At 39.1% G+C, this 18,268-nt stretch overlaps 1 protein-coding gene across 4 annotated transcripts in view; it reads right to left on the reverse strand.

Annotated features, from left to right (window-relative positions):
* The window catches only part of LOC306853180 (protein diaphanous homolog 2-like), a 446,875-nt gene that overhangs the window by 63,052 nt on the left and 365,555 nt on the right, over window positions 1–18,268 (reverse strand). For all 4 annotated transcript variants that reach the window (XM_079390392.1, XM_079390393.1, XM_079390391.1 and 1 more), the window contains one exon: window positions 5,937–6,101. In XM_079390392.1, the coding sequence (XP_079246518.1) occupies window positions 5,937–6,101 (165 nt within the window). The remainder of the gene's footprint in view (window positions 1–5,936; window positions 6,102–18,268) is intronic.

An 18,268-nucleotide genomic window follows, 5' to 3' on the forward strand; every position in this document is an offset into this window, starting at 1 on the left:
CAGAGGGCACGGAAGACACAGCAGAGAAGAGAGAATAAGCCACTTCTACATAACCTTTCAAGCACAGCAAAGGTCTCTTCACCCCAGGCCTGCACCACTAACCTGACAGGCCTTGCCTTAAAGGGACGAATGAGTGTTTTGTGTATGCATATGTGTGTGTGTGTGTCTTGTTCGTTCTTGGTACGACATAATGAGTGTCGACAGTCTGGCCCTTTCCGACTCCCTTAGGGTTTCCGACATGCGTGTCGTGTTCGGTGCTGAGAAACAAGGATCATGGCGCCAGTGTGGGAGGAGAAAAGTACAGCTCAACATGGTGGTCAATAGCGGATCTGCCGTCAAGCCCGAGAACAGGAACCCACGCGCTCACTGCCATTTCTTGAAACGACAAGGACAAGGATGAACAAGAGAAAGAGAGAGAGATGCACCTGTTCCAAATTTGCATTTTGCTGCAAAACTATAAGTCAGCAATGAATAAACACAATACTTCCTCTAATAAAAAGTAACTGAGTCAGCACGTATATGGCTGTCCTTCAAAGAGTGCGAAAATGAATTCTATATTCATCTATTCATGGCACAGAGTGACAACAAACATTAGCATAAACAATTCTTCCGGTTATTGTGATTTCGCATTTTCAAATAGAGTATTATGAAGTCACTGGATAATAGGTCTTCAAAACTGACAGTTCAATCTCAGTCTTGTAATTGGAGATAGCATCTAACTCACTGTCAAGCGTTAGATCCTTAATTGAAAAATCATTTATTCATAGCGACAAAAATAATTCCTGCTGGCAAAAGTTTTTATAAACAAACATACAATTCCGACTGCAAACACGATTACACAACATAATTATCTTACTCTCATCAAACATGCAAAAACCCTAATCACCATGGCAACAAACATGTTTTCAACCCTTTGTCTGATCCTAATTAGCCTGGGGCAGTATTTATGATATTATCAATTTTCTTAATTGCGTTTTAGGTATTAGGAAGCTTTACATGAGATAAACAACACCCAGGGGGAGTGCTTTTGAATATCATTCTCATGGCGCAAAACGTCGGTGCAATTGACTACAAAGGACAGAATCGCATTAGCATAAAGCAAGAATGATAGTGGGATGTGTGCGATTTCCTGTTTCTGCACGCAGCACGTACGTTTGCTTAAAAGAATCAAATGCACAATTTAGACCATGATCGTGTTCTCGTTCACAGATGGCCCTGAAGAGCATTCATCCGAGCCGCACGGTCTCACGCAAATTTGTTTCTCGTGGTCACAGTGCCTCTGACTGTTGCAAATTCAAATCGCATCCCCATCGGTCCTCCCTGCCAGAGAAAGCTGATATCTCATGGCTGCAGATACGGCTCTATGCAAACGAAAGCTAAAGGTTAGTTTAAAAAAAAATGATAGAAGCAAACTGGAAGGTTTGAAATCCGCAGGAAGTCCTGTGGTTGTCAGTGGTGACCACCAATCAATGTGTTAAGGCAAATTAGGCCGGCTAATTGTGTTTGCACACTAAATAATCCAAAGTCATTAAGAAAGCTGATTACAGGGGAAGTGTCTTCCTTAAAACTCTTTTGGTTAATTAGAGTACTCAGGATGGGTTATTTAAAAATGAGAGAGATAGCGCCCAATCTGTCCATCCTTAAAACATAATGTTGCAAAAAACATAACTTATTCACACTCATGTCTTTTCAAACCTGTATGACCAAAAAAAAAAAAAAAAAACACGTAAAAAAAACCACCACTGACTTTAATTGTCTCCATACAAAAAGAGTTCTTCTTTTGTGTTCTACAAATGTCATACAGGTTAACTAATGCATTGCATGCATTTTCATTTAATTTTGGCGTAAATTATCTTTTTAAAACCCAAAGTTAGTAGAAGGATTTGAATTAATAAGATCAGAAACTATTATTATTAACAATTTATAAATACATCCATCTTGAGTGACAAAATTGTGGGAGGATTTTATAAAATTTTCAGTTGGATGAATCTCCAACTACGTAGATCTGCTAATATGAAAGACGATAATAAATAAGCAATTTACTTCTAACACCAATCAACACAACGTAACCACCAGGGAAAAGTACATTTCATGGAAAAAACGCTGTCGTGCAATCTCTAGATTGGTAAGGCGACACTCGCCGGGCTGCTGTCCTCGGTAGTGTTTGCACTACTCTAGGAGAGGGATTGCTGCGGAATTTAATTTGCCAATATGGACTCCATCTACCCCGGGTGTGTTTATGCATGCTGGCAAGCCCAGGATAGGATGGTGTCCTTCCAGGCAGCCACTGAGGACTAGACGCCTTTGTAAATATATTGGCTGGGTACATGTGCAGCAGAGTGACACTAAGGAAGCACGCTCTTGCTGCAATCCTGCGTTGTGGAGGTGGCTTTGTAGTCTCTCCTGTTTGCCCAGCCTCAGAATAGCATATCTGAATAGCCTCGTCTCATGCACGCGGACAAAAAAGGGTGGCTCATACCACAGCCAGGGGCTCTATAATTCATACTTTTCTTTTTGGGTTGGAACATCATATATGTGTTGCCCTACATGCAAAGTGTACACATTTGGCTTCCGGGAAGAGAGCGAGAGAGATGGAGGACAAAAATCCACACCACAGATGGGCCTATTTGGCCAACAAAAAATCTACACTAACTGAACCACATTTGATGATATTTGAGTTAGTTATTTATTGGAGCATATCCCCCATTAGTTTTCAACAGGCTGTGAGAGGCCTACAAAACTACCAAGAGTGAAAAGTGGCCTATGTTGTGTGTGTTGACTCAAATATTAGACTAATCTGAAGGGACACTCCATTGGATTTAATTGCAATCACTTGCAGTCACTGTGCGACTGAAATGAAAAAGCAGCAGCGGTGACATCACAATCTCCATTATTTGCATCATCATTATGATTACTCCCAGGGCCGACATAATAGATAAAGCCAATGGTCCTCGATGACTGTTTTGTGCACGTATTCACCCAGAAATGCACGCTCACTAACGCACACACGTGCGTTCTATTGATTAGCTGAGTCACGCTTGTCATGCACCATCACCGTGGCTCAACCTCTGCTGACTTTATTGGTGTAATCAGTGGCTCACTCAATTAACAAGTGAGACTGTTAGTTCATCACCATCTGCTACGCTTTGATAAGGCATGAATATACTGATATTCATCCACAGCCGCTAGTCAGGATTACATACAGAAGACGAAGACGCAGTGGGAGCTTCTCTCTCTCTAGCTCAACTCTGGCAATGCACTGGATAAATTGACGGGACGATCTGAAATAAAATTCATGTGCTGAAATAAAATTTCTATTGACCCTGAAAAGAAATACAGCTAATGGATTCTCTTATCTGAGTGTGCGCACTTCATGAGAACTGGCAGGCAGGGCTTTTTTTGTCCTACCAAATGGATGTGTCACTCAGGCAATTTAACATACAGCAATGTGGGTCAATTCTGAGGATAAATGTTGATAAAACTATGAGGTGCCATAAATATGCTATGGTGGAACGCATATTATGTAGAGGGCTGTATCATTAATATAAATTTCTTTAATAACCTTTCCCTTTCCCAAAGTACATTTTCAAATGTGTGGCTAACATCATGTCATAATCGGACATGATGCGACACCTAATTTACTGTATCTAGGCGTATTTGAGGCTTTTGGACCAATAGGATTTCACAGTGGGCAGGGCTTAGTGGCAAAACCAAGCAACCAAAATAATGTTTTCATAATCAACTTTTACTCAGTTTATCACATTATGCCTCATAACTTTACCAGCATACATCACAAGAGCCCTCTTACTAATGCATTATAAGCTCGGTTGGCCTTCTGGATTTTTTACATAAAAGAAAAACAAAACAGGAGTAAAACGCCACAAAGGGAATGTTCCCGGTGCCACTGGACATCCAGCTATGTTTGTGTTCTCCACCAGCTCTGCTCTTCTCAGCATTGAAGTCTAAATCAGTGATAACTTATTCATAAAGAGCTATTCGCTTGAGAGAATAATTTATTTTCATAGAAGCCCCTTTTACAGCCGCTCAATGCTGCATCCTGGAGGGAGCGCCGTGACATGTGTTGCTAGACTTTGATCAGGGTGAATGAAAGTTGGTTTTTAGATATGCTTGTGAGAAAGGGGTGAGAAAGAAGCCACAGACAAGGAGACCTTGCTATTCACTGTAATGGGTTTTGAAGACTTTGAGCATACCTTCTGGACATTGTGCATATTCATCCTTTTTTTTTCTTTTTTTTTTTTGCTGGAGGGGAGATGAAATATAGATAGAAGCAGGAGAAATGAGGAAACACTTAAAAATGTGTGTAAAATATCTCCAGAGGCTGCTTTGTGTGGAGGCATTCTGGCCTCCTCCTCCTCAAGCCAATATTAAGGTTCCATTTACGAATCAAAATTACCCCAATCCCAGGGTGCCCTTAACCACAGTGAAGCTAACACTCAAATGGTAAATGTTCTTTGAACAGTACTGCAAATGGAGTTTTTAATGCAATGTTCTCCATTCAATAGAATTGCTCAGCATGAAGGTTTCGCCATGTGCAGTAAACTAAAGTTTGTTGTGCTTTCTTGTGCAGGGAGCATAGAAAATGCTGTAAAATTATATCAAAACATGTATGCAAAATATTAAGAAACTTCACAGAAGTAATGTTTTGGTAATGGTTTTATGAGAAAATTATACAGTTTTTCTTGTACACTTTCTTTCTTTACACTTTTTGTTACTTGATGTTTCTTTGGAATTGTTTGTGAAATATACCAGCACTTTCTGACTGAAAATTGTTTCTACATCATACTGTAGTGTACACACAAATTACTTAATTTAAATTATTACTAAAATAGTAATAGCTATAATTTGAATGATTATAAATAATCAGTATTAAAGTATTATAAAATATGTATATTCAAATAAATATTTTACATACAAGTTTTAAAACCTGTATGTCTTTTTAAAATGTCTGAATTTTTATGCAACTGTGAATAATTAAATAACAAATAAAAATAAATAAATAATTTTACACCCACAATTCAAGACTAATTTTCTGTAAAGCTTATTAATATTTTGCATAAAAGTTTCATTTGTATAATCCCTAAGACCCATTTCGATTATAAGAAGCAAATACAAGTCTGGCTCGAAGTACCTAAAAAATATCAATTAGAAGAGAATCTCATAGCTTCTTTGTACAGTGAGATGTACTTGAATCGCCTCTTTTGGTTTCACACTCAGTCTGGATAAATTCCATCCTATCAGCAATAACCTAGTCCTACCTGCCTAAACCCCAAGCTGGGATTTTTTTTATTTTTTGACAGGGAGGAGGCGTTGCCTTGATATCCGCCAAATACAGAAGCTAACAAATCTCTGAAAGGATAAGAAGCTTCTGAGACTCTTTTATCTACAAAGGAGCTACACGTTTGGTAATACATTATACATTCCATTCTCAGTACAGTTTATGTATGCTTTAATCTGCCCAATAAGCCCGTCCTTCCATCTCCTCACCCCTGTGAGGAAAATGTCTTTATCAAATGTGATAAAATAAGCTAAATCACCACATGCACTTAAGACAAGGCCAGCAGCTTTAGTTTAGAGCTCTTAAAACTATGTACTGATAAAAAAATGGTGTACATGTACAGAGAAGAGAAAGCGATGAGGTTAGAGAGAGAATTTCACATTCCAAGTGATAGAAGCTGTCAAAGCAATCCTAAACTTAATCATATGCTATCCGGCAACCCTGACCTGTGCCGTCTAGCTGTGGAAAAAGCACTGGACACATTAATTAGAATATTATCTGCACCTGCACTCGAAGACTCTTTTGGAAAGCCAGATTTATACAGAAAATATCCGACTCTCTTCAGCCTTGAGGAGTGCAAAGAGCAGAAGAAAAAAGCACTCTTGTGAGGATAAACAGGTGACAGTGCTGCCATACTCACCATGAAGAGGTTGCGGAAGTTAGCCAGGTCTCTGAAGAAGTCCTCAATGCTGACGGTGTGGGGGTCGAAGGCGAAGTAGCTCCCTAGGCTCTCGTACAGCTTCTGCATGTTCTTGTGCATGGTGGAGAGCTTCTCGTACTGCTCTCGCGAATGCTTGGAAAAGCCGTGAGAAGGATACGGTTAAGGAAGGACAAGCGCTGTATTGCCATAGCTACGTTAAAACACATGGGCTTGTACAATGATGGATAAACATCAACAAACAAAGCAATTACCTGCCCTTCAAATCCTTTCCACAATCCTTCAACAAAGAGGTCAACTGCGAAGCACTGAGAAAAAACACTGTTTCTCTGCAGAGGTCAAGCGAGACAAATAGAGGCATTCAATAACCTCTCTAAGTTTGGAGTCATTGGTGCACTGAGTTATTAGCGCCAGTGCAGGAGTGATAGAGGAGCATTTCATAGTCTGGGGGACTAACACAGATGCTAGAGGGAATAGCTGATTGCAGTCATTGTTTCATTGTTTCTCCCAACAAGACCCCCGTGAGAGATGTGCTCTGTAATTTAAAGAGCAGATGAAGGCCGGTTCTTTCACTGAATGGCTATTGACAGCTCCTGTCAGAGATGTGCTATCTTGCAGCTCACGAGGCACACGTGCACCGTCCTCGTAAACCACACACACACAACAAACATCTGAGCATAAGTATTGGGACAGTTGAACATAAGGCAGATATAAAAGATTAAAAGCTATTATTTAGTTGCAGATCCCTTGCGCACAATCACAGCAGTGAGTCTGTGACCCATAGACATCACCAGACTCTTGGTCTCATCCTTATCACTTAGAAAGACCAGTGAGGCAATTGTTCCAACTGTTCTGTAGTTTTGTCTCATATTCATCTTTTAATCATATTTGTAAATGTCTTGACTCCACAGCCAACAGAGCAATTTTGTCTTTACTGTTCCAATACTTTTGGAGGGCACTGTAAATTATGGAGGTTTCAACAAGTAAACAAAGGTTGAATTCTTGTTCAACATGCATTTAAAACGTTTATGCTAAATATTAAGGTGCTAAACAGAAATTGTAAATTTGAAAATGAAACCGTTATTGCACAATAAAATGTAAGCCTAAATGAAATATAATTTTTCTGTGACGTTCCTCAATATTTTCCTTAAAGAAAGTTTGTATAAAGTTTAATTCAACACCAATTTCAAAATGTATGAAATTGTAATAGCAAAATTAAAACAATTAGAAAACATAAAATGTAAATTAGATTGATTGCTGGCGTAATCATCATTCAATGTGGTAAAATGAGTAAAGAGTAGAATAATTAGAGCATATAAGGGTTATAATCAATGCTGGCCCATTATATTGCTACGGCTTACACAAACTACTGTATTCTCACAGTCCCAGCCATTCACCGCGGGAGTCCAAAGAGCCTGAACGGAAACAGTGCTTGAGTCTGAATACCTGCAATAGTGTCTGAATGTGTGCACGTCTTTGTCCTTGGGGCTAAGTTTTATGAGCTCTTTTGACAAGTGCAAAATGACTTCCTGTTTCTTTTAAGCCAAAAAATTAAACAAAAATCCTCAACAGGTTGTGCAACGTTTTCAACCGCACATACTTTAATATCTTGTATTTGAGCAAGCTGTTTAAGATGAGGAATGTGGATATAGCAAAATGGAGCAATAGAGCTTTGAGGAATAGAGCTTTGAGGTTTGGTCTCGATTGGATACAGTGGCAAAAATACTGCCTGTGCCAGAGAAAGCGTTCGAATATATGTGGGTGTGTTTGACAACAGCCCATCACAGTCATACGTAGTTCCACTGGACTGGGCCGAGCCCTCATCGGCTATTATTTCCACATCAAAGATGTGTCACATTGACAACGGCTGACATGCACAGTCCAATATCAGTCCCGGATTCTCCTCCAAAAGCAATTCCTTCAACTCCTTCTCTCGCTTTTTCTTTGCCTCAATCACTCTCTCTTTTCCGTTACCTCTGTAGGAACTTTCAAAGTACACTCTTCACGCTTCTTTGTCACCCGTGTCACCTCTGCTTCACATGCTGGGGTGGAGAGAAGTTCCTGGATAAAACATTATTCGCTACCTTCTCCGAAGCAACCGCCGTCTGTTGGTTCTCTCTCTGTCTCCCTCTCCAGCTGTCCTCAAAGCAAAGAACGAACACACGTTTCCACAGCAACATCTCATATTTCACTATACAGAAAGGATAGCATTCCTCTCTTATAGAAATGTGTTCCTTTTTTAGCTTTCTATACAAATAAGTAGTCTCTGCGAGATGATCTGACAAGACAGCGTTTGAAAAAATAGTGTAAAAACTCCCTTTAACCTCATTACTTTACAAAACTACTTTAATGAAATTCCAACAAAGAAGCCCAGAGAAGAGATTCCATACATCATCCATACAGTACAGGATAAATGTTTCAAATTCTGTGAGACGGTGTGAAAAGCAATTGTCTTACTTGAAAAAATGGCCAGAAAGTGAATTCCAAACACTGCCACCTCTGAAGACTGCCATAAATTACCTTGTTTGTTTACCTGTGTGCTTGTATGAGTGAATAAAATGGTGCATGGCTCCCTTAGGCAAGGCCAAAAAGCCTCCTTAATAAATCTCTCCTAACCCACTTCCATTAATGTTTATTTAATGCTTTTCTATGTGCCTCCTGGCTCTATGCTGAAAGGCAGCAACTAAGCTTTTAGTGTGGATTGACTTTCCACCTCAAGCCCCACAGCCAAACTACATGCATCCCACCTCAGCTCCGAGTGGAAGGTGACCGCACTCTCGCCAGGCCGGCAACAGGGACCGCATTCATGGCTTTAGAGCACTCGTCCAGGGAGAATAGGGCAGAAAAGCATCTTTTTTTTTTTTGGTGGTCAATGGGCAACTAATGGCTTACCGCCGGGAGATGGATGAACAAAAATATATTTCCAATCGTGATGTGGCATTTGTTGGTGTTTGGAAATGGCACAGACAGAGAATGGCCCTGCAGTGTATGAGATGGTCTCTCTTTGCCAGATGTATTGATACACTGAAAGTGGAATGCACTGTTACACATTTTAAAGGAGTAGTTTACTAAAAAAAAAAAAAAATCTCTCGTTATTATTCATCCTCATGTTGTCCCAATCCTTTATTCTGTGGAACACAAACATTTCTGAAGGACAGTGAGATCTAAACAACAATGAACTACAGCAAAAAATAAATAAATAAATAAATATATATATATATATATATATATATATATATATATATAATATAATGTTCAAAATTCACTGAAGTTATACAATATTATATAAAGCTATTCCAATATTGATATTCTAATCAATCCTTCCTCGAAGTTCAGCCAAAAATAAAAAAAAGTTATATGCCATATGATAGGCTTTGTATCCAGAAGCGACCAAAATATGGTAAATAAACAGTGAGAGAATTTTCATTTTTTAGTAAACTAGCCCTTTAAATCATTGAATGGCACTTACTGCGTACTTGCATCATTCGTGACAATGAAAATGAACAGTGCCTCCCTGACTGAAGGACAAGGTGTTCAGTAGATTATGCAGTAAAAAATAAAGGGCTGCCTCATTAACATTCATCTCCACAAAACAATCTGAGTGCCAAATAATGACACTTCCCTTCAGGCAAACATGAATAAAAATAATAGAAGCCCATTCCTCGTGAACCCGAAGAAGAGTTTTATCTGTAGCATGAAAATATTGGAGAAGTTGTTGGGTTCACTGTAAACCATGAAAATGATTTGAATTGCACCAAACTGAACGTCACAGTTTTCTAAATTATTTGAGGCTTTCTGGACAGCATCCAAAGTAATTAACAAGTCAAGTCAAGTCACCTTTATTTATATAGCGCTTTTAACAATACAGATTGTGTCAAAGCACTTAACAGTATCAAATTGGAGGATAGAGTGTCAGTAATGTATAATGATAAGATTAACAACACCTTGGATGGGGATCAACAGAACGCCACCGACAGGCTTACCGCCACATGCCTTTCCAGCACGCTACCATCGCAGTCCAGTCTGCTCTTAAAAGCTGCCAACACAGCCACGACTGTCAGATAGTATCTCTGCCGCCTCTTCCACGTGCAATTATGCCGTATTGTGCAACTGTACAAGCAATCAAGCATCTGAACTCAATCAAAAACTTCGCTCACACCCTCTTAGGGTACCTCTGGAAAATTTGGAGAGCACGGTACTGATTAACGGTCTATTATTGACAGAAACTCAAGCCTAGCATGCTGTGATTTGAACAGTAATGAGAACAGCCATGGCTGAAACAAATTTTTTAAAAGGGGAAAAGTAGGTAATTGCTCAGGCAGTAATGAAACTGATGAGCGTTGAGATTTTGATAACTCATTTTGTGTGGCTGTGGAATATTTGAGCAGAAGGAAAAGAATGGGACACATTTCTGCTGATTCACCCGTTCTGTACTGTGCACAACATAGGGAGGCACATTGATCATTCTCTCTGAAATTGAAATGAAATAGAAGCCTTTGCGAAACGGTGTAGACAGACGACTGCTTGTCTAAGCTAACGTCGCATTTGCTACAGCCAGATATGTTAAGAAGCATTTCGAGTTGTGCTGGGTAGCTTTTTAGATTTATCTGACAAAAGCAATATTACATAGGAAAGGGGATTTCAAACTCAAATGGACTATATGAAAATAGGATGATCTCGCATTAAGTAACCCCTTCCTAAATATATACAAATATTTTATTTTATTTATTTATCCATCCCCCTTCCTAAAATACATAATACAACTATTATTATCATATTTATATATTTATTTTCTTTCTTTCTTTCTTTAATTCTTTCTGTGTTAGACTGCGTAACAATCATAAAAGGATACTTAGGATTAAAAATCTAAATTCTGTCATCACTTACTCACCCCAATGTCATTCCAAACTGGTATAACATTTTTTATTCTCTGGATCATAAACGATATTTTGAATTGTCTAAAAGTAAAAAAAAAATTCCCCATTCATTTGTATAAGCAAAATATGAAAGCACATTTGGCTACTTTTTATTTTATAAAAAGAGATATTAAAAATACACAGTGTTGATTTAAAAATCTATTATTTAAATAAATAAATAGTTGAAGTAAATTAATATTTCAAGTTGTATTTTCTTTTTTTAAGCTATAAATCTTGTACTGAAGTCAACTATCTGGGAAACATTTACTTTCTACTTAAAATTATTACGCAAATATTATTAAAATTATTATGCAAAAAGTCAAATACTTTAAACTAAAAATCAAACAGGCCTTAAAATACATATTTTTTTAAATTCTTTATTTTCTATTAATGTCCTACAGTCGCCATTGCACCCCTGACAAAGCCGACATTCACACTGTAAGTTCAGTTACAGAATACAGTCCTCACAATTGTTTATAACCAAAACGACTGTTAACATATTCTGTGTGGCAGTACACACCTACAAGTGAGAGCTCACACGGACCCTCAGACATGCGTCAGCGGGCACACACAAACAGACACGAAACAAATGGAAATGAGGTATTTTAACATCCACACCTTCATTGGCACTCAGACTCTCTCAATTCTCTTATCAGTGAGTGGAGCTGACAGCTGAGAGTGAATTGTGCATGCAGATTAGATGTGTTGCATCAGCGCAAGTCTCCTCCTGCAGGCTGTGTGTTCTACACTCCCGCATTAACCTACAGAGCTAGGGGTCTAATTTAACCTCCACACACAGGCTAGTAATTAAAGCCTCGGCCCCCAGCAATAATCGGGATGTGATGTGTCGATGGTAACGGCGAGGCGGCGCATAAGTGAATTCCTTCCTCCCCTTGCCTCGCCGGCGAGGTCGGGACCTCTTGTCACATCACGCTCCCTGTCACATCAGCGCGGAGAGGCCCTCTCTTCCTCTTCATTTGAAAAATTAAAAGCGGGATTCAGAGTCAATTTCACTGTCAATTTATTCTGCATCTCTGCAAATGAAATATTTATGGATCTGGGAGATGGGTCTTGGATGCTTCTCGCACCAGTATCCAGATGCATGTGAAGTGGAGCTCGTGGAGAGCTGTCCAAACAATCATCAAAACTGCAGGATGGAGCAAACCGTGAGCAAGAGGTGAAAAGCAGAACAAAATAGAGTTAAAAAAAAAAGGATTTCAGCATCCCGTGCCTACAGGTGAACGAACAGCACATCTGTAGCTCGGCACATATAGAAACCTTAAGGCTATGTGTTGATTAGATACACTAACACAGCAAAGCCATCAGAGGAAGTGTGAAATTTTCAGGACATGGGATTTTTTATTCTGACTAAAGCTGCATGCTACAGAACATCATACATGGACATGTAATGTGCCTCAGCGAAGGTCGTCTTTCATATCCATGCTGTTGGCTCTGCTGACCTGATCTTGACACCAACAGATGTGCTGTGTCTCACACATTCTCCAAAGGGTTCAACATGCTCTGTTTTTCACATCGGTGCCGTGTCACATTATAAAAAGGCATACACATGATAACTTACAGTAGCATTAAAATGTATTTTTAACTGTTAAAACTGCAGTGATAAATGAAATTTATGCATCAAATATTGCCCATTTGAAAATATATTTCAATTGCTTACTGTTTCTTCATTTGGCAGTTGGTAAAAATAAACAAAAAAAGAGGATATGTAAGCAATATTTTTAAGTGTCATCTAACCAAGGACGTGTATTGAGAAATTCTAATTTGATTTATTTTGCTCAAATTTTACTCAGAATAACTCAGAATAATAACTGCTACTGAATCACAAGGACAGAACATGATTCAAAAGTAACTTAAAAAGACGTCTTACAGAATTTCTGAAAAATAATTTTTATAACATTATAAATGTCTTATGTTAATTGTTGACCATTTCAATGCATCCTTGCTGAAGTAAAAAAAGAAAAGTGATTTGAAACTTTTGAACGGTATTGTACATTAATATGTATGTCTTTTTCATCCACTGTACATATACTTCACTAACAGGCATTTGGAAACGTCCTTCACAAAGGGATACAACTGATAACTTCCATTTAAAACAACCCTTTCTTTGGTGTCCTTCTTTGGCGAAAATCATGTGTTCTAATCCAGATCTGTAAAAAGTGCTATTTTACAGATTGTGTGATTGAAATTTATCCTACAGCCAAGTACATCGTGCACCTGATAGTATCCCTCAGGAAGATGGTGCTTATGCCATAGGTGCCTCCTCTCAGTGTATCTCTCAGTATGCCTTCACCTGCTAGTAATTAAGTTTATCACTCCTAACAAACTGCTGTTTGATTACACAAATTACAGAATTGGTTTCAGCGATTGCTATCATACAGCTGCTGAAATGAGAACAATTGCAGGCTTCTTCATTTTAACTGAAAACCACATCGGCATACAGCAGGCTGCTCTGAGAGAGAGAGAGAGATAATAATAATGTGAGGTAAATCACTGAGACAGAAGGAGAGGAAATCTGTGGATTTAAGCGTTTTAATGGCAGAGCATGCCTGCCTAGCTGGTTAAAAGCAGTGGTCTAATAAGGTATACCCCCCATTTTACCGTTCCATCAGTGATGGTGGTTCAAATGAGCGTGAGAGTGGTTCTCATGAGGGTGGTTAATATATTTCCTGAGCATGCCTGTAATCAAGACTAGTAGGATTGTTCTGATGGAGTACGCCTCCAGACGACTAAGTGTTTTAAATATCAATAGAATTGGAGGTTCTGGTTTTTTTGGACATAAACTTCTGTACAAATAGCTGGTCTAAGCACTTAAATGCTTTTAGCTCTGCACAAATTGAATCGATGGTGAGTACTTTTGCTGCAAAGCGTACCTTTCTTCTTTTTGTTTTCTATTTTATTTCATATCTTGTGGTTGTTATTATTTTAATGAGAGTATTTATTTATTCCAAGGAAATCAATTCCAACACGTTCAAATGAGCAACTATTTGGATAGGCTGGGCAACTGGGCATCCTCAGAATGTTTGCCAGCCTCTGTGAGATTGTTACATGTGCACACACATACACACACACACACACAGAGAGAGAGAGAGAGAGAGAGAGAGAGAGAGAGAGCATGTGAAGTATTGAGCAAGAGAGAGAGAGAGAGAGAGAGAGAGAGAGAGAGAGAGAGAGAGAGAGAGAGAGAGAGAGAGAGAGAGAGAGAGAGAGAGAGAGAGAGAAAGCATGTGAAGTATTGATCAGTCTCTTCCTGTTGAAGCAGCAGGGTGCTGTGACAGACAACAGCTCCATTCAATATCCTTATCACCCTCCCAGTCTTCAGCCTAACAGCAGGTCACACCAGAGCTGAAGAGTTGAAGGAACAGTTCGATTCCTTAAGCCAATGTATTCCATTAAAAGACCACAACACATTTCTTTGTTCATAGAAACTTCAGCTTAAAGAAGTGTCCAGACCAAAAAAAGAAAGTACCTGTGTAACACTAGATGGACCTTTGATACCTTTTTCAGGATTTTTTGATAAATAGAACATTCAAAAGAACAGCATTTATATGAAATAGAATGTTTTTAATAACATTATAAATGTCTTCACTACCACTTTTAATCAATTTAATGCATTCTTGCCGAATAAAAGTGTAAATTTCATTTTTATTTTAAAATATGTATATACCAGCTAATAAATGTTGTTTACATAAACTTAATTAAATTTCATTACATATCCTGATTATTATTTGTCATCAATCACCCTGCTCTCTTGATCTCTCCATGTAAACTTTAACAGCAAAACACGATGACGACAACAACAGCTCGTCAACAGATGTTGCACTGAATGCATACAGTGTGCTGTGAATATAGGCTGCTGCAAAGGCTCATGTTCACAGCTGGTCCAATGAGTAATAATCAGCAAATTTAAGTATTGAGTTCTGCATGCACCCTGCTGGCTATAGAAGGGACATTTTTCTTGCATGCGGGCTCTCTCTGATTAGATTAAGTGCAGACATGATACAAATGAAAATCATATTTACGGTACACCGTCATACATCTACTGCCGACCCGTGTCAAGTCTGGGGGGAGGAGAGCGCACTGGAATAATGGAACAGTCTCCAGTGGAGACAAGAAGGCACAGCTACTATTTTTAGCAAATTAATTTAAGCCTCTGAATAATTAACTGATAATTATCTGGCAATCAAGTGTGAGATAAAATGATCTCTCACAGTTTCTCCAGAAAAAGCTGAGGAGCTTTACAGGGATGCTGAACTGACAAAGAGAATGAGACGCGTATCCTGAAGGCAAGTGGATTTGCGAATCATTAATGTCTAATGAGTGACAGGAAACTGACTGCCACACAATGTTTGTTTGTGACATAACAGAGGGGATGTGAAAAAGCTGTTTGCTCCAGCCAGGGCTGATCAGAAACAAGTCGCAGAGCTGACACTCCTTCACGCAAACACCTTTAGAGAGTGTGAATATCCCTCCAGCACAGAGGCGTTTACAGCGGAAAGACTTAGGTGAAATGTTTTAGAGTGCTGCTTAATGCTGGACGGTTACGGTGGTGATGAAAGCAATGCATTAATTTGTCCTTTCCTATTCTGCACCAAAAAGAAAAAGAATCCTAAAAAAAACAACAAAAAAAAACAAACACAGATTCTCAAGGCCAAACCATTTTTAGCTTGAATGTATCTGAAGACATTGCTTGTGTATTGGTGACAGCACATGCCCTGCACGTTTTATATGACATCGTGAGAGAGTTACGACTTCACACAAAGTTGAGGATATGCAAAGATATAACGTGATTGATCCAAGGTTGTGGATTTCTATTAAACTAAAGACACAAGAAACCCTGAAGCGCCTTTTTTGACAATGTGAATTGGCACTTTCGACAAACAGTGTACAGAATGAAGTCAATGAAGCCATTCAGACAAAAGGCTAATGAAAGGTCGCGTATAACATTCAGAAAACTGAAGACTGTCAACCTCAAGAGGAGGTCACACTAAATATTATATAAGCTTCACATTTATGCAATTCAAGGACATTAAAACATTTAAAAATATTCATGTACTTCAGATTTAATCAACAATTATTTAAATAACCAATAAAGTTTGAGAATATGAATATCACATGCTGAATACTGCATATTGATATATTATATTGATTAAATATATTCATATTAATTAAAAAAATATATATATACACACACACACACACACACATATATTTATATATTAAATCACCACTTTTGGGAGGTGTGTGGGGTTATAGACATTTAATGCATTTATAACCAGTTACTTTTCATGCTAGATTAATTTTGTGTGACATAATAGTAGTAGCATTTTTGGCTTTAATTACAAATATATCTTTTTCAATTAATGGAAAGTGCCTACTGTGATGATGTGGCAACATGGTGGAAAATTAGTGTTTTTCCCCCCTCCTGGCTTTGTGCACATTAATTGAAGAGAAAGAAAGAGGGATAGCGAAGGCCTTTATGCCCTACATAACTGTACACCAGCCGGCTGGGCACTGACAGCTGATGAATCGCCCAAAGCTATGTGTTTGTGCTTCAGCATGTGAATATCAAAGTGTCTTACAACCAGTTCCCCATAATTCCCTCTAGATTCTACCTACCTCTCACTCTTCCATCCTTCCTTCCTTCCATCAATCCATTGCTCACTCGCTCGCTCCTCTCCTCCTATTCCCCCTTTCTGAAGCTCTTTAAACATTGTTCCACTGGCATATTCATGTAGAACCATCTGTCAAGCTAACTATATCAACCCGTCAATCCGTCTATCTCCCTGTCACTTTTATTTTTTCCTCCCCCGTTTCTAGTTCAGCTCTGTGGAGGCTGATATCTAATTTCAAAACACTGTACCTTCTCAGTGCCAGAGAGCTGCAGAGAGACACAAGTACAAATGGAAATGTGGATTGTGCCCAGGCATCATCTGTCTGACAGCTGCTTTCAATATCAAAAAACAAGCCTTTCACAAGCCACATAGTTTACACACAAATAGCAACTCCTCTGTGAGACAGAGAGAGGAAAAAAAGCACATTTTCAGTGGTAAAACGCTTTGGATGATGGATACGTAACTGGCTGGACACACTTCACTATTGTGTCCTTTACAATAACAAAACGTCTAGAGAAGCTCAATTACTTTGGCTCTTGAGATGCGCATGGTGAGAAGGTAGGTTGACAGGCTACCTACTTCCCACTGTGCAACCTTTTATGAAATCGATGCCACAGCTAAATGTGGCTTCCCTCCTAACTGTAGCCCCCGTCGACCGAAGAGAGAAAAACCCCCACAAACAGATAAATCCATCCACTTAGTATAACTGTATTCTCCGGCGCCGAATGACAGTGGTAGCATCAGCTACATTAGACTATTTCTCCCTGAAATAAAAACTTCAAGAGCTACTTGAGCATCTTGGCGCTAACGAATCATCTCTCATTATGCTCATCCAGAGTGCTATGGATCAGCTAAAACCTCTGTCTGACAAGGCAGTGTCTCAGCAGTGAAAAGGTTTGACACAACCTTGACATGTTCAATGCCTGAACTTTGATTAAGGCCAGGGAAAAGAGTGAAAAATCCATAAATATATCATCAAGCCTCTGCAGGGAGAGCCATGGCGCATGCCGGCAAGCCTGATGCCTGCCCAGTAAACAGACATTTGAAAAGTCCTGTCTTCAACCTGCACAAAAGAACACTCATGTCTATTCTCCAAACACACAACTCAGAGAGACGCTTCAAGCGCTTTAAAAGGATCGAAAATGATAGCAGTAGTCCACAAACACCCAAACTTTCACCACATTTATTTATATAACTAGAAGAGGTCTGCGAGCCGCGTGAATACTGAGAGTTTTAAAAGAAGAGACACAAACAGATATGAAAGTCGACACGTTTTGTCCACAGAGATCATTGGGAATAAGTGAGATTGACTGGACGTGCAGACTGGAGCTACTCTGTGCTATCTAATCTAAATGGAGCTCGGCACCTTCTGCAGGTGCTGGCGACAGAAGTGAGCTGTAGGAAGAAAACAAGCGAACTCCATTTCCATTCGGAGGCGGCCATTTTGTGCACTTGGTGACATTCATTTGCTCAATGAGGGATCTTAGAGTCTCTCCGGCTCCTCTCATTAACATTAACCGCTGCAATTCAGAGCCAAAGCGCATTGACCCACTTACTTTCCTAATTACCTTTCCTCTGCTTTTTATTATCTACTTTCTGTCCGACCTGAGAGAGGTTACTTTGAGAGCCTTCCATTCATTAAACGGATGCTCTACGCTCTGTGAAAGATGCGGAAAATTGTAAAAAATGTATTTACGAGTAAACTCTTCCAAAGATGCTTGAAGAGCTGAATGGATTCATTTCCATGTTTTAGCAAAGCATCATC

Source organism: Barbus barbus (genome assembly GCF_936440315.1).
Source record: "Barbus barbus genome assembly, chromosome: 33".
Taxonomy (NCBI): Eukaryota; Metazoa; Chordata; class Actinopteri; order Cypriniformes; family Cyprinidae; genus Barbus; species Barbus barbus.